Here is a 23,240-nt window from a genome sequence, read left to right as displayed (position 1 = left end):
CCTAACTAACCCAACAAAGACAACAAAAGCTTTGAGGTTTTTTTTATTTTTAACGAGGCCTTGACACGGAATGAGAGTACTCCACCCAGCAATAACCACAATATAACTCCTCCCATTAAAAATTCAGAAACTTCTTCTCTAATCAGGTAGCATTATTACTATATATTTTTAAAATGTATTAGCAAATTGATTTAACTACATTTTAAAACTGAGTCAGCCAAAGAAAATTCAGTTCTGAATACAAAGCCAAATAAACAGACATCTATGAGGTACATCCAGGTTCACATACAGTGCACAATAACAATGGAATTAAAACACCAAAACTAGAATCTTTAGTTATGTATTTAAGTTAAATGTATCTTGGAATAAGAGTACAGTGACTCTTTCATATATGTTGCAATATTTTATAAAATATCTCCACCATTTCTTATAGAATTAATTTCACTTTCAAATCTTATGAAAGACCCCATAAATTTAATTCAATTAGCACATTAAAATTGGTTATACTTTCCACATTTAGTAAAATGTTACCAGTTTGAGTCTTTGAAGAGGAAATATAGCCACTAATATAACTGCAGATTGGTTATCCCAGAGGACATAGGGGGTCTTAACAGATTTGATGTATATGTGTCTTTCAATGTTTATGATTCATACATGTGCATACAATAGCCAATTAAAACTCAATTCACATGATAGCTGTGTCTGCCACATAACATTTTTATCTTGTACTATTACCCAACCGCAGACATCTGTTTTTTTCAGAGAGCTGCATGAAAATATACTATACAGCTTCGGTATATTCCAAAATATATTTTGACTTTTGTACTCCTCCATACAGCATAAGTATCCCACAGATTCAGAGTGCGCTGTGTAGGATGAAAACAAAACCCAAGGACTTCTGGCTTAACTACAGTTTTCACATCCTGGTATTTTCCAGATACATTTTAAGCATTTTCATATCCTGGCCCTTTGCCATTCTGTACTCTATTAGTACTTTCTGCCAGTACTTTCTTGACCTGTTCTGCAAAATCTTCTTCCTTTTTAATTGCTGTCTGGCATTTTCAGGAAGTATTCCTGCACAACTGCTTCCTATTTTTCCTCATGTACATATTTTAAGACAAGTATTAACTTCTGAGTTTGAGAGGAGTTGAATATCCAGCCTTACTGGGAATATCTTGCTTCTTCAAGAAGTGTAGATAACACTTTCTTAGCACACACCTTAAACAAACTAATTCTGGCTCTGCTAGGACATCTTTGCTCCTTTTCTTTCAGGCATTTGATGTTCCATAAGAAACTTAAAAAATCTTGGCTGCATTTATAAATTAATTTTAGAAGGGAAGGAAGAGCCCAAAGTCACTATGGTGAAAAGTTTAGTGATTCTTGGGAGGAGATGTATTGCTCTTTCAGAAACTGGGTAAAGTCATGTAAGGTTTGCAGTACTTTACTGCATCTTTTTTCTCTAACAGTAGACTCTTTTCAACAATCTCATCCATGACTCCTTTTCCAGAAAGAGCATTTGCAAGATGGTTCCACTTTATGCTAGGCTGAAAGTGACTAGAATTGGCCTCAGGACATTTTAACTTGCTGCTTCTTCTGACCATAATTTACATCTGAATGGCAGAATCTGGAATTATTTCTGGTCACATCTCAAAAGAGGTAACAGAAAGAATAGAACAGACCAAACCCCTTGAGCTTCCAAAGGAGGCAGTTTCTTCATATTCTCACTATCATGATGCAGCCTTGAAGAAAACAGATCAAGGTAATAAAAGTCTGGAAGAATCATTAGGAAAACTTGTAGTGTTTAGTTTATCAATCTGCCCCAGGTGACTAAGTCATTAGAAATCATTTTGGGTGTTAGAAAACAAGTATGGAAATCGGATTGTTTTACTTAACATATATTGTGTTCTTTTCAGTTTGTAGCACCAAACTTTTCATGCTCAAAATATTCTGCTGCATCATACAGCAGGTTTCCTCTGTGATTTTGTCATTGCCACCTGCACCATCACCAGCTCTTTCATTTGCTTCACCTTCTTTCAGTTCTCCTCACTGCTACCTAACCACAATGATCCAGAGTTTGTTTCCTTTTTCAGTCAGACCTCTTATTTTTGTCTCCTTTTTTCCCGCACTAAACAAATATATGTGCTTCATTTTCTTTTCCAATGAATGAAGAAAATTTTACCACCTTATGAAGGGCTTTACCTCTTTCCTCCTCCCTGAGAAAGTAAGTCACAGAAACCACACCCTGAATTGCTTGTGTCAGTGACATTATTAATTGAATAATGAATTGGCAGCATCCCACACAAAGGTACCATAAAAGGGCCATAAGGCCAGATGCAGAAATACTACATCTCTGCCTACACAGGTCAGCTGTTCTGCCTCTCCTGTTATCTCCTGCTTCATTCAAGAAACCATCTCCACCCAAAACTGGTCTTGTGTAACAGTTCTGACATCTTTCCTTGCCCACGCTCAGATCTCTACTTCAGATCATTTTGTGACCTTCCAGATTTCCAAGCCTCCTACCCCCTACCAATTTACCAGCCCCAATTTTCCATATATGTACAAAGTCAGGTGGACTGGAGAGTCCTCACTGCTTAGCAGAGGTCTAGGATACGTTGTCCTGTACTCAGCCCAGCAGGCTTTGCCTCCAGATATAATTTCTTAAGCCCTTGGTTTGAGTATCAGTGGGCTTATTTCTTCTTAAACCATTAGCCTAACAGAGCTTTATTTCTTAAACCATACTAACAGAGCTTTATTAAATTAATTTGGACATAAAAATATATGTGTAAACCTTACTACAAAAAATATGAAAATTATCTGCATAGGGAAATGCAAGATATTACTTCAATGAGTAAGGTTCAGACAAGTTTTGTTCCTGTGGCTCTATAACAGGGGTGTCAAACTGCCGGCCCACGGGCCATACGCATCACAAGGAAACCACCCCCTCCCCACTGCTGGCAATGGGGAAAAAGTTCTGATATGTCACGTGACGTCGCGAGTTTGACATGCCTGCTCTACAAAGTTGACAGGCATGTATCAGTATGCTCTTGATCTCTTTCCTCAGCCTCAGAAAAACTTTAAATTGGCTCACTGAGAAGTTTTGGTGTGTAACATGACTGGTTAAACTGTGTTTAGATAAAAGGTGGGAGAATGTTTTGTTGTTGTTAAAGGACTCATTCTCCAGGTTGTGGGCATAAACAATTGCTAGCAGGTGTAAGGCAAGAGTAAGTTAAAAACTGAATCCAAGGTGGCACTGATGATGTTACGTAGTTTGGGTAATGAAATGTCTGCAAGAAAACAAACAAGCTCAGCGAGCACCAAAGACCCCACATGTCAACCCTAAGCTACAAATATTCTTTTTCTTTGGCATATACCCTTTTCTCTCTCATTCTTTCATTTTCCAATTTCTTCCTACTCTTTTCTCTCCTAAAGAGTAGCCAGTTACAAAAAAACTGATAGCTCTTACCAGAGAGTCAATCTTTTGTGATATGGAAATCTTTGGATATCAGACCAAAGCTTAAATCCCTGATTGCCAACTTTGATTTAAATTATGTCTTTGATAGTCTAAATATCATTCAACGAGGTGAATTTTATGCAGAAGAGGTTAGGTAGAAATGCAATTAAACTCACATTTCAGAACTGTGGCAGCAGGGGTTCTGGAAAAATCTCATTATAAAACAGGATTTTAACCATGTCACCTAGTAGTCATAATCTGTTTAAAATTTCCCAATTATGTTTCATATTTCTACCATACTAATTTTAAAATTTTCATGAAGAAGCTTAGTCAGGACACTAATTACACTAATTAATTACATTAAATACATTAATTCTACAGTGAGTAGATACTTCTAGATTTCAAATCAGTAGAGCTCCATTATTTGCTTGTTGTCTAGAGCAAGCAAAGTGTAAAGTTAGCTGTGAGAGACAACTTTCACAGTGAATGCATCACTTTATCGATGAAATCACTGGATAATATTAAGTACATTTGTGTCACTCAATGGCAATCTGTCTACAATATGAAATTATTAGGGATCTACACTGCAGGATAGCTGAGATAAGTCATATATGGGCAATATGTTAAAAGTACAGGTAATTCTCAACTTATGACTGTAATGCAATCTGCCCATTAGTCATAAACCATGAGTCATAAAATGGGTGATCATATTACCAATTGAATGTAATGACCTTTTTTATAGCAGACATTAAGTGAATCACCATGGTTGTTATGTGAATATGCAGTCATTAAGCGAGCCCATTGATCACTATGGGGCCTGAAAATACCTGTTTTCAGAAAAAATGTTGTAAATTATAGCTATGTGAATGCGAGACACTGCAAAGAGCTGTAAACTTAGGCTGGTTGCTGAGTATCCACATGACTGGGAGGGGGCGATCATCAGAACTGGGTCGTGGACACCCATGGGGAGGCAGTCCATCAGCACTTTGAACTGTCACTGAGCAAGCAACTGTAAGTTCTGGACTATCTTTACTTATTTCCATGAGCTAAAATTTAGGCCTTGTGCTTGCAGTCCTAGTGTAACTTGCATGTCAAATTGGAATTAATCACATGCACAATTTCCATGCATCCTATCATTTCCTAAATATATCTAATGCTTGATAGGAACAGCTGAGACCTTCAGAGGATCTGAGGAGCTGTTGTAATTATTGGCATCCTATTCAGTACTGCAGTAAAGTAGAAAAAGCAGCACAGTGTGAATTGTCAGTGGCCACACAGACAAGGAAGATGACAAAGTACCGATACAGCGCTTCATGTCACATACATCAAACTCTTTGTTTCACTACTGTGTAGAATACAGCACCAACTGGTGGTGCTGCACAGAAAAAAGAAACGCTCTCAAGCATTTTCTCCTTTTTTCCTCTAATAATCTGGGCAAGAGCTGTACCAAGGTGGGGAAAAAACAGTATTTGCCTCAAACCTGTTAGCTGGCACTGAGATTTTAGAGAATGATGACCTTCCAACATAGACAGTACTGATGTGGCTGGATCAGTAGTCTGATCCAATATGAAGAATCTCTACATTAAGTGATTTAACTTAGATACTGCACACTAGTCACTGTGAGGATGTCCTTGAACATCTAGTAAGTTATTTTAGTAGAATAAGGAGATAAAAGAATCTGGAGTAACCAGGATTCAGAACTGAAATGAACTATTCAAAGTTTGCATTTATCCTATAGCTACCACTATCAAAACAAAATAGTGTGTGTGTGGGGGGGGAACAGTTCTGAAGGATGTTAGGTTTTACCTCCTTTCGTTTTTCAAAAAGTCCTGTTATACAACATCTTTGGCATTCTCAGTGGAAAGGAAGTGCTTTCTATTGAAGCAAAGAGACCTTTTGTGTGATAGCAAGTTGGCAATTAACCAATGAACTCTGGTTTTGAATGGGTTGCTGCTACTTTTTAAAAAGCTTTTTATATTTCCTCTGAGACAACCATCCCATTATTGATCAAAAAAGATAGCAGAGGACCCATAAAGCTCCAAAGTCAACAGGAGTCACTTATCAGCACCAATTCAAAACTGGATGACTGGTTCAGAAGCACCAAATGAGGAGTTCAGAAATTCTCTGCAGAAGAATACTGCATTCGGCTGGAAAGTACATTTCTGCTCCACCAAATAGCTGGCTGGTTCCAGGATATACTTCAGGCTCTATCTTGAGCACTCTCTAAAATCCAGCAGCTGGCACAGCATGGAACTATGGCAATCATCTACAGCAGAACATTCCCCCCTTCCTCCAAAATACCAACCTCAAAATAAAATACTTCATCAAATTGTGGATTGTTTGTCTTCTTTTTAACTTTAGTCTTTTTGACTTCAGATCTGCAAAAAAAAAAAAAAAAAAAAAAAAGGAAAGGTAGAAATATTACTCAAAATAGGATAAGCTGAAAAGTGTCAGGCCTAGTGTTATCTTGAAAGTATACTTAACAGTGTTTTTTTTGGTTATTTCATCTCTCTAAGCTTCTTGCAAGATGAGACAGGAAGTAAACCTTTAGGTTGTCCATCTCTCAGTGTATTTTTTTTTAAAAAAAACAATTAATTAAGGACATACATATGTACATTTTGTCTTTCCTCTAGACGTTCAAAGAAACCCTATAAGTTTCGGTTGCTGAGGGTGGACTTGAATTTGCATATCTCTAATTCTAGTCCAACACTTTCCAAACTTACATCAACAAAAAGCAAGCATTGTAATTATCTTGTGTTGATTTTTTTCTCATTTTCTTAAAGCTTTATAAAGTGATTTATAAAGAAGATAATCTGTTCTATGCTCTTAACAAGTGTTATAGGGCATAATCAGCTCTTTGAATTATGCCCAGATTAGTTGTCAGTGGACCTCTTGCAACGGAATCACATGATCTGGGGCAACAGCAATAGTTTGACCAGTAGATGCTACCACAATAAAATTTGATTCTCCATAAAGAGAAGTAGGAATTTAATATTAACTCCCAAATTCTTAAAGACAGTCTCCATTTTTATTTATTTCATTGGATTCTTCATTTAACTTTAACCGGATTGCAAAAAATGAATAAGCAATAAATGCTACTAACCTGTATGGTCCTGCTAGTGTAATTGTTGCATAAGGATCACACTGGCCATTCACAATTGGGAGTCCCTGGCATTCTAGAACTCTGAACAAAAAGACAACTATTACATAAAATATCACCATAGGAAATGCAACAAAAGGTTGCTCTTCAAATTTTTTGTTTCACTTCAAAAATGCAGAATACCACAAATTGCCATGTGGATTGCCCTTTTGTTACAGAGATGTCTGCAGGTTAAAAAAATATTTCAAAATGGGAGCTACAATAGTGTTGATCGGAGCGTTGCTGCATGTTGATATGTAAGGTTGCAGGAATTAGATATGTCTAGTCCAGTAAAGAGGAGGACTGGGGGTGACATGATAGCAGTGTTCCAATATTTGAGAGGTTGCCACGAAGCACCAGAAGACAAGACAAGAAACAATGGATGGAAACTAATCAAGGAGAGAATCAACCTAGAACTAAGGAGAAATTTACTGACAGTGAGAACAAATAACCAGTGCAATGGCCTGCCTTCAGAAGCTGTGGGTGCATCACTGAGACTTTTATGAAGAGACTAGACAGCCACTTCTCTGGAATGGTATAGGGTCTCCTGCTTGAGCAGGGCGTTGGACTAGAAGACTTCCAATGTCGCTTCCAGCTATGTTATTCTGTAGTTTGGTTAAGCACTGTCAGGGCTGCCATCTTGACCTTTTTGACTATACCTTGAAATGCCCCTATTTTGTTAAAACTGATTTTTGTTGGATCACAAATGTAGTAGAACAGGAGGCAGAATAATAATCAAATAAAATAAACTTTTATAACCATATTTTTTTTAAAAGATATATTGCAGAACAAAAGGCATTAGAGACTTGCTGACTGCAATCTTCAGTCAAATGTCAGGAGAACAGAGAACCAAATTCAACATGCATCTGGATAGAAAGCCAAAAGAGAATCACTCTGCACAGCCATACAATTATTCATTCATGTGGAAATCTATAAATGCTCATGTAATTAATGTCAACTCTATGGCCCTTAAAAAGAGACAACAATCTATTGGCTTTGAGCTCAAGAAAGGCAAGTTATGAGCTCATTCTTGCCTACCAATTATGAGGCCCTAGTATTTAATTAAGAAAAGGTTTGGTTTTTTTCCCCTCTAATTTCTGTTTTCATTTTTACTAATCTCTGAAATGTAACTAACATGAACATCTGATTAAATTCATTTCATCATTTCTTCCTCTCATTAGAGGAAATGCAAATGGGTTTTTATATTCCACTGAAGGTTTAAAATACAATACATCCAAACAACTATAATATGGATTTCTTAAATGTTTTTTTTACTTGTTCTGTTGCACTTCCTGGCTCACTGCATTCCAGGCTCACACTCCCTGAATAGAATGGCATTTAAGAACAACTACTAGGAGGAAGTAAGGGAGGGAGGATCAGGAGAGAGAAAGAGAGTGGGTAAAGGCACTGTGGAAGTATCATTCTGTCATTATCCATGGTGTGGAATTTTCTTTGCAACAGCACTCTGCTCCCATTTCACCTACATGTGAAGCAGCAATATAGCTGTAGCATCCTTGCTGGTAAGGAAACAGATAAAGATCACTCATGTGCCTCATGGGCACTACATCAAGGTAGAATGAAATCAACAGATTATAGAATCTGAGAAACCAAATAATGATCTCTCCAGAGACTATTTTACCACTATATAACAGGCTCTTCAGCAAATCTGTAATATTTCCTAACATTAGCAAAAAGAATTCCATCCAAGGAACCAGTTCTGCTTCCTAATAGGACTCATTTTCTATTAGCCCAAAATCTGTTGCAGAACCATCAGGTACTTATTTTATCTGCAAGTTTGTAATAAATAGAACTTGGTGGTGCACCTTTTTGAGCAACTTTTCTCTTTCTTGACTAAACACTATTAAATTACAACTGCTACCTCCTAACCCAGATACTGCCTAAGATTGATGGCAGTTGAGATCATTCTCAAAGCCATGTTCATATGTTCTTCTTCTGTGCTTCATTCAGGAGGAAAGAGTATTAATATCAGTTTTACTGCACTCACAGCCTGCCTTTATTGTGCTTCAATAATTAGGCCTGGTAATGTTGCTATGCTCATACAACGATTGAGTAGTTTTAGAGCAGCAATGGTTGGCTTCCATCATCCTTTCAACCAGCACCACAGATGAGTGAAAAAACAAACACCAGCCTCTCCATTGTATATATTACTGAGTGGATTGGGGGTTGAAGCACTAATTTTGGGGAGGAAAGGGGATTGTCTATCAATCTTCCATTTCTCTGACAATACTGCCAAATAATCGGCAAGTGATTGGAATGGCTGACTTGAAATACAAAGCAGAGAAGCCTGAACCAGAGTCTTCTCAGTGCTATTGAACTACCGGATCTTTATTTTCTTTCTTACTCCTGAGAACAATTTCCCTCAAGAAAATAAGAAAAATTATGTTTGGTGAGCCAAAAAGGCTGCTTTCAATTTCTCTCCCCATCCCCTTATGTTTATATGTCTCACATGAAATAGCAGCACTTCTGGCTGACAGAACTACCAATCTCCCTGCAATGTAAAGAGAAAAAGATTAGTTGTCTGCTCTCTTTCACAGCCAAATCCAAAATGGCCCTGCAGGCACAACATCCAGCAATCAGTTAAGGAGGGGGAATTTCCTCCAGAGTTTAGTTGGGCCAGCTGCACAGATCCCTTCCCCAATCAGGTCCTCTCTGGGTTCTTTCCTGTGATAACCGATTGTACAGATGGCAAGTTTTCTGTTGGGAGAAGAACAAAAATACAATTTCCAAACTAGAACAATAAAGGCTGGTTCTAAGCTGACATCATGAGGACATGTCCCTTGAAAACAACTAGTCTTCATGTCAAGGGAAGCAAAATGTGAGATTAACAAACTGGAGGAAGTAGATTTAGTGCCTGGTTTTGGCACTAGTCAACTGAGATGATGAAGGTAGTATTCAACTACTAGAAACTGAACAGCTTCAGGAAAAGGAAAAGGAAGTATAGCTTCACAAGAATTTTAGCTCTGACAGAAATCACCACGGGCTGCTCCAAACAGTTGCTACCTGGACAAAAAAAATCCATCTTAAATACTGTAGTAATGCTTGTTTTATTCTAGACTTTCCTACTTCCTCTGTTTGGAGAACAATATTCTTAAATTTCTTGTAAATCAAGAAAGTCTAGTTCTCTCTCTTTCATCCAATTTCTCAGGCTTCCCTGACCAATTCAGCAAATAAACACAGACATCCAGACTTTACATAGCTCAATTAATTCTCCAGGCCAGGACTTCCAAAAGTCTCACAGTCACAGTTTGGTTAGTTAAGAATCTTCATCGTCAACAAGCAATGAGACTAAACAAAACAGGTGACTGTCCACTGCCAGTGTCAAGGTGCAAGTGGCTCTTATATTCATAATAGTTCAAACCCATAGCAATTTCTTTCTGCCCTTTCCACAAATTAATTGTTCAGTGCTGGGAGACCTTGAAGCTGAATGGTTGTTGAGTAATTATATAAGTGAAAACTATGATCTGAGAATCACTGGATATTAACTTACAAGCCACGATTTATATCTTTTCCCCATTCAGGAAATAATAAATCTCTGTTGCAGCTATTTGATTATCTGTAGCAATATTTGAAGGATACTTCCATTATGCTTGAAAAACATGAAGAAATTGTGTCCCTGAAATTTGCATTTGCTGGACAAGCGTTCCTTCACATATGCTTTGAGACAGATACAGGAATGCCTTTCAAATAATCATTGACAAGAAGCAATTCATCCCTAATGGTTTCACAGGAACCAATCTTGTGTTATAAATCATGAAGCGTCTCTCAGAATGATGCTTTGAGTTTGTAAAACACCAGCTGGGATACTTAGTAGAGGAAGCAGAAGGGAAAAACCTGTCAGTTATAATGCTGTCTTAAGACAGAGAGTCAATTCATTAGTAGCTGAATTGTTTTATGAGTTGATTGTGAAAGTGCTCCAAGCTTTTCTTTTCTTTTAAGAAAAAGACCATTCACAAAATCCTTCCATTCATATTTGTTACTATAAAAACCCAGATTCCATTTTCTTCAACGGAGACGTGACCAGAATTTTAATGAATGCTAATGCACAATGAGATGTCAAAAAATGACTTTTATACTTTTAAAAAAGCAACTAAAGACCCAGAATTTCTGTTTCTATGTAAAATCTCACGTCATACTTAAAACTCTTTTTGCACAAGTTAACAAGTCATGAACAGGAAAGTGATGTTTCCAAATATTTAGAATGAGGGGGCAAAAAAGGGCTACACAACAGTTTTAGTCAAGCAGCCTTAAAAACAAGGTAATTGTGTAAATCCAGAAAGTGAACATGATATATAAAATGTTAACCGAAATGAAAATATTAGTTGCATAAGTTAGGTTAAAGATTTCTCATTAAATTAAGATAGCAGCTCTATAATACTGGAAACAAAGAGATATAAAACATTGGGACTCTTAGTGTATAGTTAAGAAAGAAATACAAAGAGGAGAAAACAATGTAAGAAAATTAAATGATTTGACGTCAGTGTCATTTAATAAAAAACAATAAATCCTCAACATGTTAAATTTGTTTAATTAGTTTCACAAGAATAATAAGAGTAGGAACCCACGGAATATTAAACTGAAGGAATTATTAGGGTCTACTTCCCTAATTCTAATTAAGGCAACTATATAATTTTAAAGGTACAGTGATATTATAGATCAGCCCTAAGGAAACCTACTAAATGAATGAAGAGAAAAGATACAAGAAAAAGAGGAACACATCAGAGAAGCTGTATGATCTGAGGGATTACATCTCATCTATGAAGGATAATAAAGCAATCTCCTAAACATATCCATGAAGGACTATCCATTTCTTGGTGAGTAAGCAGAGATTATGTGAGGAATATAAGGTAGCCAAATTTCATAGAATGCACTCATTGAGGAAATGAACAGGGAAAGCAAAGACCAGCTCTAAACAGTAGAGTTTCTAATAATTTTTCTTTCAAGTGTACTCTATATATTTGGCTATTCTGGGAACTTGGGAAGAGAACATGAAACAAAATCTTTCCACTGTAAAATGAAAGAACAGGAGTTTGCAGTTGAAATTTGCTGTATTTGTAACATGTTTCTATTTTAGAGCAACCTGGAAAATATAAGCCTGTAGAAATTCTTGAGAAAAAGTCAAGGATTGGCAATTTGGTGGAAGTAATGATTATCAAATTTGCACCAAGTTTGACAACTAATACCTTAGGAAGGAAAAATAAAATGTACATGTCAATGCTGCAACTTCGTTTTTGGTTGCCACAGTTGGGAGGGGGAAGTTGTGCTTTTAAGGTTAGACAAAACAATTAGGTTTTGGCAGGTTAAGCCTTCCGTTAGAAAACCCACCAAAGTAGTTTATTGGGGAATGTGATTAATGACATATTACTGGGGTGGGAAGTTCAACTTTGTAACTTTGTAACCTTTGGGAGGGAACTTCAGTCTTGGTTTCACTTTTGATCATGCTGATACTTCGTAGCCAATAAATATTTCTTTAAGGATACCTCTTGTCTTGGAGTTCTGTTTTTACTGGTCTCATCTATTGGAATCATGACATTAAAACAAGACTCCAATTCATTTTAAAACATGGGGTCCTGAGCCCCAGTCGCCTACCTAAACTTTTGGAAGAACGACAAAGGGAAGACATCAAGATGGAAAGGAAGTGGGAAACAGCCGCCAGGCTTGGCATGACTAGAGTGGATGGAATGACTACAGTGGATGGAATGACCGAATGCCCAAACTGCAACCCAAAACCCACTTATATATCGCTGGGTGCGGGGTGGGCGTGGCCCATTGGGTGGGCGTGGCTACGGTGGTCATGGCAGATTGGGTGGGCATGGCCGCCTCAATGTTGCTCATGTGGGGGGGATGCCTGTGGGGGCCAGGCAGGATTGGGGGAGATACAGAAGGTCTCTGACGGGTGGGATGGTGGGCAGGAGGCATGTCCTGCGGGGTGAGGCTAGGTGAGGCAGGGAGCCGGGCAGGAGTGCCATTGCCGCAGGGCAAGGCAAGGCGAGGTAGGGGCGACTGCTGCCTGACACCATTGGCCCCCGCACAAAGTGAGCACATGAGGGTCAACTGTGCCCATCAACAGCCACAGCCTGTCAGCCCTTCAGTTTCAGAGCAGCACTGGGCAGGAAACGGCAAATGACCAGTTTCGGTGCGATGTGCCTGCTACCGGCTGCGGCCATTTGCCGCCTTGTGCACTGCACCCAATGCCGCTGCTGTGAGGCCATGGAACAAGCTGGGTGGAGGTAAGGAACCAGTATACCGGTTTCTTACCGCTGCCTGGCTTGTTCCGTGACCTCATGTCAGCTGTATTGGGCAGGAGGCAATAAACAGCTGGTTTCAGCATGATGCAGCTGTTTGCCACCTTGCGTATTGCGCCCAATGCTGCTGCAATGCAGCTCAGTCGAAAGCAGCCGTGGAACAAGTGGGGCAGGTTTCCCTCTCACCTGCTCATTCAGCTACAGCTTTTGGTGACTCTGTAGGTAGAGCTGCGAAGTTCTCTTCTCTGATAGAGAACTTTGCAGCTCTGCCCACAGAGCCACCAAAGCAGCAGGTGGAGTGTCAGAAGCTCAGGGAGGGAGGGCACTGAAGTGGGCGGTCGGGCCTTTGGCAAGAGCAATGCATCTGAGCAGAAAGCAGCTTTGAGACAAGTGGGGCAGGTAAGCAAAGAAATCCTTGCTCCCCCCAGAAATTGCCTTTCTTTCCTTTCCTGACTTCCAGCCCTGTGCCGTTTTTCCTTCACAATCCGCTGCCGCATGCAAGAAAACAAAGGAAGGGTGTTTTTTTGGGGGGAAAAGGTCAATCTATAAATTCCAACTTCACTATCTTTCACAAGAAGTTGGAATTGATTAACCTTTTCCCCCCAAAAAACCCTTTTGTTTCCTTGCACATGGAAGTGGCGGTGGATTGCAAAGGAGAAACGGCATGGTTGAGATCTTGCGAGAAGTTAGAAAGTCTGATGGAACTTTTCTTTTTTTACCGATAGTCCGACAAACATGCGGCGAAGGCTGAGAAGTGAACCGAGAAACAGAATGCAGCTGAAAGGCAGGTTAGTAAAAAAAAAATGCTTGGGGAGATGGGGGTAGGCGCAGCAACCTTTCCCTGCACGGGTATTGATGCAGGTTGCTCACGGACGGTACTAAAGGCCTAGGACTGGGGCAACGGCGCACGTGTTCACAGAGAGGGCTCTGTGTGCCACCTGTGGCATGCGTGCCATAGGTTCGCCACCACAGGATCAGGCAGTGGCTTGAACGATCACTGATTCAACAGTTTAGACTGTGATTTATTCCTATAGAGAGATTCCTGACCAACTTCATGAATGGTACCACCTGGCTATAAACTTAGACATCGAACTGAACCGCTACCAAAGACCTACAGCATCAGGATCCAGACCAAGGCAAGATCAAGAGAAACATCAGGTGCCCCAGTGCTCCCCACCTGCCATGGCCACGGCCACTGGGTCCCCTAGAGTACCTGCTGGACCTCCAATCAAATGCTTTAGATGTGGACAACTTGGGACACCAAGCAGCTGACTGCCCAGTCCCTTTTCCTCCAACTAAGAGCGCACCCACTGCTTCCACGAAACCTAAGAGAAGACCCAAACCAGTGTGTGAGAAGTCGAATTGGGCCAGCAAGGAGCAAGCTGCACAAGTTACCTCTCCTCCCCAGGGGAAGCATGAGACTCCTGCTGAACGCTTGCCTATGCCTGCTCCTTGTGACAGTGATGACGAAGGAGAAGACGACCTGATGTTGAGACAGCCTGTCCCACCTTTTGCCTTCTCTGCAAAGCTCTTAGTCCCTAAGACAGGAGCCCAGATGGATTTACACGTTTTGACTCAGGATGCACCTGATGCTTGATCAACCTCCCGATGGTGCTTAAGTTAGGCATCTGTGCCAAATTGTTGCCCATACCCATGAGGTTTGAGCAGGCAGATGCATCTCTTATAGGAGGGGTTCCGGCCACTCACTTGATCAAACGAGTATGTCTAGAGGTGGGGGAGCATTGGGAAAGCATCCGTTTTGTAGTAGTCCCAAAAATGACTAAGGCAGTAATTTTGGGATTAGCCTGGCTTGATAAGTGGCATCCCATGACCTGGTGAGAAAATGGAGCAAGGACTTTAAGATTAGCAACCGGGCCTTCACCTACTACCCCTGCCAGCAGCACAAGTGAAAGCCAGGGGCAGTCCCTTGAGACCCTTAAATCCATCATAGATTCCCTACCTGGGATGCTGCTCATCCTGAGCAAATATTGAGACTTAGCTGAGGCATTCAGCAAGACGGAGTGCGACATCCTTCCCCCCCACAGAATGACCTACTGCGCTATTGACATTTTGCCGGGAGCCAAACTGCCCAAGCCAAAATGTTCCTTAAACATATATACCAGCTCCATGGAACACCAAAATGGATTATTTCAGATAGGGAAGTTCAATTTACTGCGAGATTTTGGAGGGACTTCCTTAAACTGATTGGATCCACACAAGGACTATCGGCAGCTTTTCATCAGTCTACAAATGGAGCTGCTGAAAAAGCGAACACAATGGTGGAACAATACATTAGATGTTATGTTGATTATCAACAGACAACCTTGGCTGACCTCCTCCCTTTTGCCGAGGTGGCTTATAATAACAGTACATAGAAGCACTGGACTCACCCCTTTTAAGATAGCTACTGATAGAGAATTCATTCCTATGCCTGAATACCCACAGGACCCTCCCACTTCTCAAACCTTAGATCAGTGGATGACCTCCTGGAAAACTGTTTGAAACAATGCAAAAAAAGATTTAACGAAAGCCTCAAAAATTTACAAAGAGCAGGCTGACAAGGGCTCCTCAGCAGCCGTTTTGGGTGGAGGAAAAATCTATCTCTCAATGAAGTATTTATGACTCAAATTGCCTAGTAAAAAATTAGGACCAAAATTCCTTGGATCTTTCCCCATAATTCGAATTATAAACAGTAGAGTTAAAACTCCCTCGTCTTTTGGGGAAAATCCACCCTATTTTTCGCTGCAGCCTCTTGAAACCTTTCAGGGAGTACTCTTTAAGACCTCCTCCAAGACAGTCACCTAGTCCCCTTGTAGTGGAGGGCGAGACTCATTATGAAATAAAACAAATCCTTGATTCTAGGTTATGCAAAGGAAAATTACAGTATTTGGTATAGTGGAAAGGGTACCCACTATCACAGGCCATTTGAGTAAAAAGTTCTCAGGTCAAAGCAGATAGATTGATATGTAATTTTTTTGATAACTTCAGTCTTGGTTTCACTTTTGATCGTGCCGATACTTTGTAGCCAATAAATATGTTCTTTAAGGAAACCTCTTGCCTTGGAGTTCTGTTTTTACTGGTCTCAAAGTTAAGAGAAACTGGCTCAAAGTAAGAGAATAAAATTTATCAGAGACAAGTGCAAAGTTCCTCACTTAAGAAACAAACAATAATTGTACACATTTAGAATGAGAAATACTTGGTTCATCAATAATACTTGTGGAGAATATTTATTGAGTAGTTACTAGATATATGAGTTAGCAATAGCTATAACAAAGAAAAGTTCAGTTTTAGGCAATAGAATAGCAGTTTCCAAATCATGGGAAAGCTAAAAGAGGGTTTGACAGCACTTTTGTAATACCAGAAAGATGTCACATAGAAAGTTAAGTCTTGATTTTGCATTGCTCCAGAGTGCAAGACATGGAATAATGGACTTAAGTTACAGGAAGTAAATGTCAAAAAGAATTTCCTAACATAAAAAATAGTTTGGTAGTGGAATCAATTATCTAGAAGAGTAGCAGGTTCCCCTTTACTGAATGTGTTCAAGTAGAAGTGAGACAGCCATCTGTTAGGGATGCCTTAATCTGTAATTCAGTCCTGACAAGGAGCTGGACTCAATAGCCTCTGTAATCCTGATTTCTCCTATGCAAATCTGATAGTATTGCCATTATCTGTATGTAATATATCTTTTTACTAGCATAATAGTATATTTGAGGAAAGACTAACCTTATTTTTTTTTGTCTATTTATAAAACGTAAAATGTAGTTTTAGTTCTTTGTCATATTTAATGAGATATCTACTCATAGCAGAGATAATCTGATTGGGAATTTAAACTTAGAGAATATGCAGCAATGGGAAAATTAACAGTATATATTCACAACAGAAGTTTAACCAAATTTAAGCAAAAATGGTATATGTGTGTTTTTGTGTGTGTATATATGTGTGTGTGTATACCTCACAGAAAACATAAACATTTGCAGTCTTGCTTTATGGGGGTCCCAAATGTTTATAAATATTGTAAATTTGCAAAAGCATAAATAGGAAGAAAGTAGAAACTGAGTAGCCTTTTTTCTTTTTCCTTCATTTTATTCTTTTTAATTTTTTTAATTGTCAAATTTACTTAACTCACCTTTTTTTGCAACATGCACAAATAATATTAAGTAATAATATAGAAAAGACCTTAATACTAAGTATTCAGCTTAAGACAGAAACCTATATTGTTATAATAAATATTTAGATGTAATTTGCAGGAGTTTTTAATGTTCTATTCAAATTTCAATAAAAAAAGCTAAATAATTTTATGCTCATTAACACTGACAATTTAAATTATAATTAATACTGATATAATATTTCTATCTTTTGTTATCCTCACTGGCCTTAAGTTATCTAAACATCAGAGCATTAATTATCTTTAGCCAATACTGTAAAAATACCACTTCAGTGAAATAATGTTATTTATTTTGTATATTTTAGAACAATAACATAAAAAATAAAATAATTTTAAAAACTATATGGAAACATTGCAGAAGGCTATGAAGGATTTTCAGCCATCAGTATACTAATAGCACCCAATTCTGCTACTCCCTGAAGGTAGTCCTCAATGTACAACCACAACAGAGCCCAAATTTCTGTTGCTAAGTGAGAAATGTGTGCTTGCACCATTTTATGACTTTACTTGCCACATGTGTTAAATGAATCACTGCAGTTCTTAAACTAGTAAAATGGCTGTTAAATGAACATGGTTTCCCCACTGACTTTGCTTGTCAGAAGGTTGCAAAAGGGGATTGCATGACCCTGGGACACTGCAACTGTCATAAATATGAGTCAGTCGTCAAACATCCGAATGTAAATCACTTGAACATGGGGAGGCTGCAACAGTCATAAGTGTGAAAAATGGTTATAAGTCACTTTTTTCAGTGCTGTTGTAACTTCAGTCATTACACGAATTGTTGTAAGTTGAGGACTACTTGTACTTTTTAACTCCAAGGTAACAATCACTACTCTTCAATATTGCTTAATCTCAGTAAAGGACTGGATGAGGCCTAAGAAGCTGAAATAAAAAATAAAATAAAAATAGACAAAACAGTGCTGTTGGTGCAGTAAAAGCTATAGAGCCTGGGACAAAGTTTGTTCTAGATCAGTGGTGGCGAACCTACGGCACGGGTACCAGAGGTGGCAATCAGAGCCCTCTTTGTGGGCACGCGCACTGTCGCCCCAGTCCTAGGCCTTCAGCTGGGTTTTATAAAATCTTTTTGCTTTAGGCCCCCACCGCTGTGTGCAAAAAAAAAAGGTTCAATCGATCAGTCAATTTCAACTTCTTGCGGGAGAAAAAAGATCTTGCAAAGTTGGAATTGATTGATTGAACTTTTTAGTCCCATGCAGCCTGCTGTTACCACTGCAGCCACGCCCAGCCAATGGGCCACACCCAGCCAATGGGCTACATCCATCTGGCACCCGACGATGCATAAGTGGGTTTTGGGTTGCAGTTTGGGCACTCGGTCTCTAAAAGGTTTGTCATCACTGTTCTAGACAGAAGTGTGATTGGCTAGAAAAATCAGGATTCCCACTGGGGAGTGTTCTTGGGCCTTCAGCAGACACCGCATCGCATTGTTGCAATGAAGAATGTGTTTGTGCAACCATAGTGCACTAATGAGTTACCTAGTCTGGTAATGAAATGTCTGCAAGAAAACAACCAAGCTCAGAAAGCACCAAAGACCCCGTATTTCCCCAAAATTTATGTAGGCTTGTAAAGCTGAAAAGGGAATTTTTTAAAAAGAAAATAAAATCATAAGCACAAGACAAACATGAACATTACATGAGAAGTACACTAGCAGTAGGTTGGAGCCAGAGATAAGATATAAACAGAGAAGGGAAACCTAGAGAGATAAAACCAACATGTCAGAATAAAGTGGAATCTTCTAAGTAAGGAAGTGAGGATTTAACAGGCAAGCCAGTCACTCTTGCTCAGCCCCCATGTCACAGGTCTGTTGTTCAGGGGAAATAGAGGAAGAAGAGGTATTATCTGTGTTCACCACTTTAAGTTATTTATAAAAATAGTAAAGGCGAGATACAAATAAAGAAAGAAAAACAACCCCCAGAAAATTTATTTTTTGCCTTTTCATCTGAATTGCCTTATATAACATTGTTACATTTTATAATATGAAATTTGGAGTGCATTCATTTTCTATTGCTTCCAATTTGTTTCTTCGTCCTTCATAACGGTTTCCATTGGGAAGCCATGTTTCCTTTCCAAGAAAATGTAGACATTTATACTATATCTGGATTTTTAGATAAATCTTCAATCTCCACTAATGGTCTATTTCATAATCACTGTTAAAGTGATAAATGAATGGGAACATCTGGCATCTGATAGCTTGTTCGAGCAACAAATTAGTTATTTAGGCCAAAGTGTATGATATTTTGAGGCAGAGAAAGGAGGAATACAACAGACATACAAGATGAAACTCGGTATTTTGTTTCAACTCATTTCATCTTAATACTGAATAAAATATGTTTTGTGCCTGAAATTATTCAGTGCTAATCATTCATTTCTGCTAAGATTTTGTGAAAATTGCTTATATCCATCTTGGTATAACACTGCATCCTAAAGAGGTAGCAGCAAATGTGCAAGAATTCAATTGCTCATAGCAACTGTATTTTGGGAGTGCAAGAATCTACTTAATATGGACTGATATCATTAGTCTAATTTAGTTCCATATTTTCTGTGACAAAGGACACAGATTCTCCAGTAGTTTCTCAAGGAATAGGGCACATACCTAGGTTTTGATAAAGTATGACTGAGCCACAAATGCATCTGTTAACTTGCCCAGTACTGAGTGTCATGAATAGATAGGATCTAGCTTTTCTTTAATAGAAAATCTCTTCCCAATAATCCTATTTATACTATATTACAGGTGAATATGAAATGGTATTTTTAACATTCCATTAACAACCATTAGGAAGATAAATTTGCCCTCCAAATAATTTCTGATTTGCTTGATAAACTCAAGAATCCTAGGTGGAAATATTTGGATTTAGCCTCTCCCCAAGAGGCTAACTTTCAATTATGCTTCAATTGCAATTTCTGTAATGAATTCTGAATATATGCTGAATATTAAGAATATTAACTGTATTAATAATTAGTTTAACTGCATTGATTTCATTATGAATTCTAATTCTGTAAACGTTGTCTTATTTTTCCTACATCCCTTATTTCCTAAAAAATTCCTCCTTTTTATATGTAGAGATTCAACTTCATTGACTTAATATGGGAATTTATTATTAAAATCTTCCCATGTCCAAGACAGCAAAGTTATTGTATTATTTATTTATTATATTTCTATTCTGTTGTGAAGTATTGAATCTCCCTTATACAGTTACATGGTGAGTTTTAGGAGACTGTAAATTTCTGGGTGATGGCTAGGGGATTCTAAACCATGTTCCTCTCTGTTTCTCCTAGGGCTGGGATGTAGGAAAACAACTTGAAGTACAGGTTAGAAATTCATCTTAATAATACATATCTCTGGCCTCTTCTGAATGTACATGTGCAGGGAAATAGGATTATTACAGCATCGCTGCACTACTGTCATTTTGCAAAACAAAATTCTTAACTTATTTTTCTCTGTCTTTTCCTCATGAACTACTATACTTATCAAGATATTTCTAAGAAATATTTTATCTGAAGTGATATGAATGAATGGGGGAACATTCATTCATACCAGCAAGGACAATGAGTATGCATATGTATACAAATATATCACAAACCCATCTTGTAAGTACATGTAAGGAATTACTACACACCTACTATCAATCATCTAAGGAACATACATGTTGGACTTAAATGAATTAACATTATGTACTATAAGAATGGGAAGGAGAAACAGGAAAGATGCAAGAAACAGTGGGAAACTCAAAGAACATTTAGTTTTGTCCATGTCACCGTTTCTCCTTCCTTGTCCCTAAAAAGATGTGTAAACCAAAGCCAATTGCTCCATTGCTCCAGTCTTTAGTACTGTGACAATAGTTTTTCTTCATAAGGTTTTTACTTCAGTGCAAACGGTTAATATTTAGGGAGGATGGGAAATATGTAAAGTTATCACACCATCTCAATACTACTATGTTGTGCTTCAAAGATCTGAAACAATGGGAAGAGGCTAGCTTGAGCCCAGGAGCCAGGATGGACAAATTCCTATCACAACTGAGCTGAAAAAAATGACTTCACTTGTTGAACCCAGACAATGAGATGAGAGTACACAGATATGTCTCTATGATTGAACTAGTATCAAGGCACTGTGTGGAAATCTTAACCATGCTGGAATTTACATAATGGTTAATGCTAATTGGAGGAACCTGCTCCCACTGGAAAAGAAAACATGAATGGGCGCAGCATTTATTTATCTTGTATGTAAAAGTTAAGGGACTGGAAATATTACATCCACACTGGCTAAAAACAATTTAGTCCAAATGCAAAAATGACCTGGCAGAGTATCATATAAAGATAGAGGAACTGATATCTCAGTAACTAATGAGACATTTGCTCCCCTCTCAAACTGATACATTGTTGGACAGAAAATGAAAAAATGACAGAATATTTGTTCTCAGCAGTGGTTGGAAGAAAAAGAAAAAATATCTATCTTGATGAAAATAAAAGACTCTAGAAATCAACCATTGTATGGCCATTCAACATGTTGCCTATGGTTTATTTTATATGTGTGCCCAGTTTAGGTAAACCTTTATACTTTACGTTTTACACTTCTGGGCTCCCGAACTGCCCTACTGGGCTTGCTTCCCAGGCTTTTCTTTCTGTCTTGTTATTTGAACTAGATTCTCACACCCATTCTAGATACCAAGCCATTTCATTTATAATAAAAAAGGAGTGCACAAATACAAAAATGTCAAAAGAAAGAGAGAAAGGAAGGGGGGGTGTTTCTCAACAGTAACTGTGATTCCTATTAGTTAGTGTCTTTATAAAATGTCATCTGATGACTGTAACTTAGTTTTCATGAATGTCAGGATTAAGTGATGTCTCCTGTACAATTCTGAAGAGAGGGAGAAAAGAGGCTTTTCTAAGCATCCAGTGGTCTACCTGAAGAGGACTATGATCTGCTTGCTGAATTTTCTCACTAGTCTTGATGAGATTAAAATGGAGATACAGTATATGATATAAGAATAAAATATAAAGATACTGATAATGAAATTATACAATGGCACGTAACATAAAATATCTTGCACAATATACTCCAATAAATACAACCTTTCCTAATTTTGTACCCTCCAGACAGGTATAACTCCAAAGGCTATTTTTGGCATCCAATTCAGCAATGAAGAACAGCAGATTGTGCAAGGCAAGTTTCAGACAATCAACTTTTCCTTGGATTATCTTAAAACAGAGCAACACTTAACAGAATACTTTTTAGTTCTTACATCATAATGAGGAGAAACACTCCACTGCAATTCTGATCATACTTTAGAACAAACTGTGCCATAACTCTTCTAAGCAGATTTTATAGCATGATTGAGAAATGTAATTCTTATCAGAATTACTGCTGACATCACCAACATTGCTTCAATCTATGCCTTTTATTTAACAGAAGAATATAACAGAAGGTTTGGCTCGTGTAAGAAAAGCTAGCATTTCCTGATTTTCCGGAGAGAGTCAAGTTATGATTTTCTAGGAAAGATATTTATCTTCTGATGTTCCTGAACTTCAGAATGGGTATACAGTGTAGAAATCTCTAATAAAAATAACATAATCAGAGATCTCATGAGAGTTTGCTGTTCTAACCTATACTTAAGAAATAGAAAACATATTTGTTTTCAAAATCAAGTGTGTTTTAAAAAAATTAACCGATCTTTTATTGACTGTATAGTTTGGGGTATAACATTCAAAAACATGAATAACATTAATAGCTAAAAAAAAACAGAAAGAAGGGAAGATCATTCACAGATTTATCTCTGTTAAAATAAGAAAAGGTATCTGAATTAAAAGTTGTTAATTATTAGACTTGTTGATCACTAATTGGATACAACAATGCCTTTACCTACAAAAACCAATGAGTTTGCTTTTTAGAACTTCCATTAAAGAATTACATCCATTTTGTCACACTTAGATGATGATCACAGTTCAAACCCATATTATTCAAATTTAGTTTTCAGAATAAAGAAAGAGTTTTAAAAAAGAGTATAGAGAAAGGAAATGGAAGTACTTCTACCCTCTTTTAGTTCTGCCTTCTTTCACTGCCAAAATGGATTCCCAACAGCCCTAAATAAAGGCTGTGATAAAAAAATATCTTCCTTTATATGTTTCCTAACAATATAAAAATCTAATATACGGCAATTATTATGCTATATAATAACACTATGCTGTTTATGCCGTAGAACAGATTATGTG

General features: G+C 38.0%; 1 protein-coding gene across 2 annotated transcripts in view; it reads right to left on the bottom strand.

Moving 5' to 3' along the window:
- RASA3 (RAS p21 protein activator 3) overlaps positions 1-23,240 on the bottom strand; it is a 148,775-nt gene that overhangs the window by 33,256 nt on the left and 92,279 nt on the right. Inside the window, exons 1-3 of one of the 2 annotated variants that reach the window (XM_039349134.1) lie at positions 9,058-9,295; positions 6,555-6,635; positions 5,757-5,829 (exon numbers count right to left, since the gene is read on the bottom strand). Coding sequence is in view for 1 of the 2 variants with exons in the window: in XM_039349133.1 (XP_039205067.1) it covers positions 5,757-5,829; positions 6,555-6,635 (154 nt within the window). In the remaining variant the exon portion in view is untranslated. Of the gene's footprint in view, positions 1-5,756; positions 5,830-6,554; positions 6,636-9,057; positions 9,296-23,240 lie in introns of those variants that run through there. The other variant, XM_039349133.1, reaches the window with a different exon arrangement.

The sequence above is a fragment of the Crotalus tigris genome, unplaced genomic scaffold, assembly GCF_016545835.1.
Source record: "Crotalus tigris isolate CLP2741 ecotype Arizona unplaced genomic scaffold, ASM1654583v1 scf7180000018227.753833, whole genome shotgun sequence".
In the NCBI taxonomy this organism is placed as follows: domain Eukaryota; kingdom Metazoa; phylum Chordata; class Lepidosauria; order Squamata; family Viperidae; genus Crotalus; species Crotalus tigris.
This window is presented reverse-complemented; position numbering and strand designations above follow the sequence as displayed.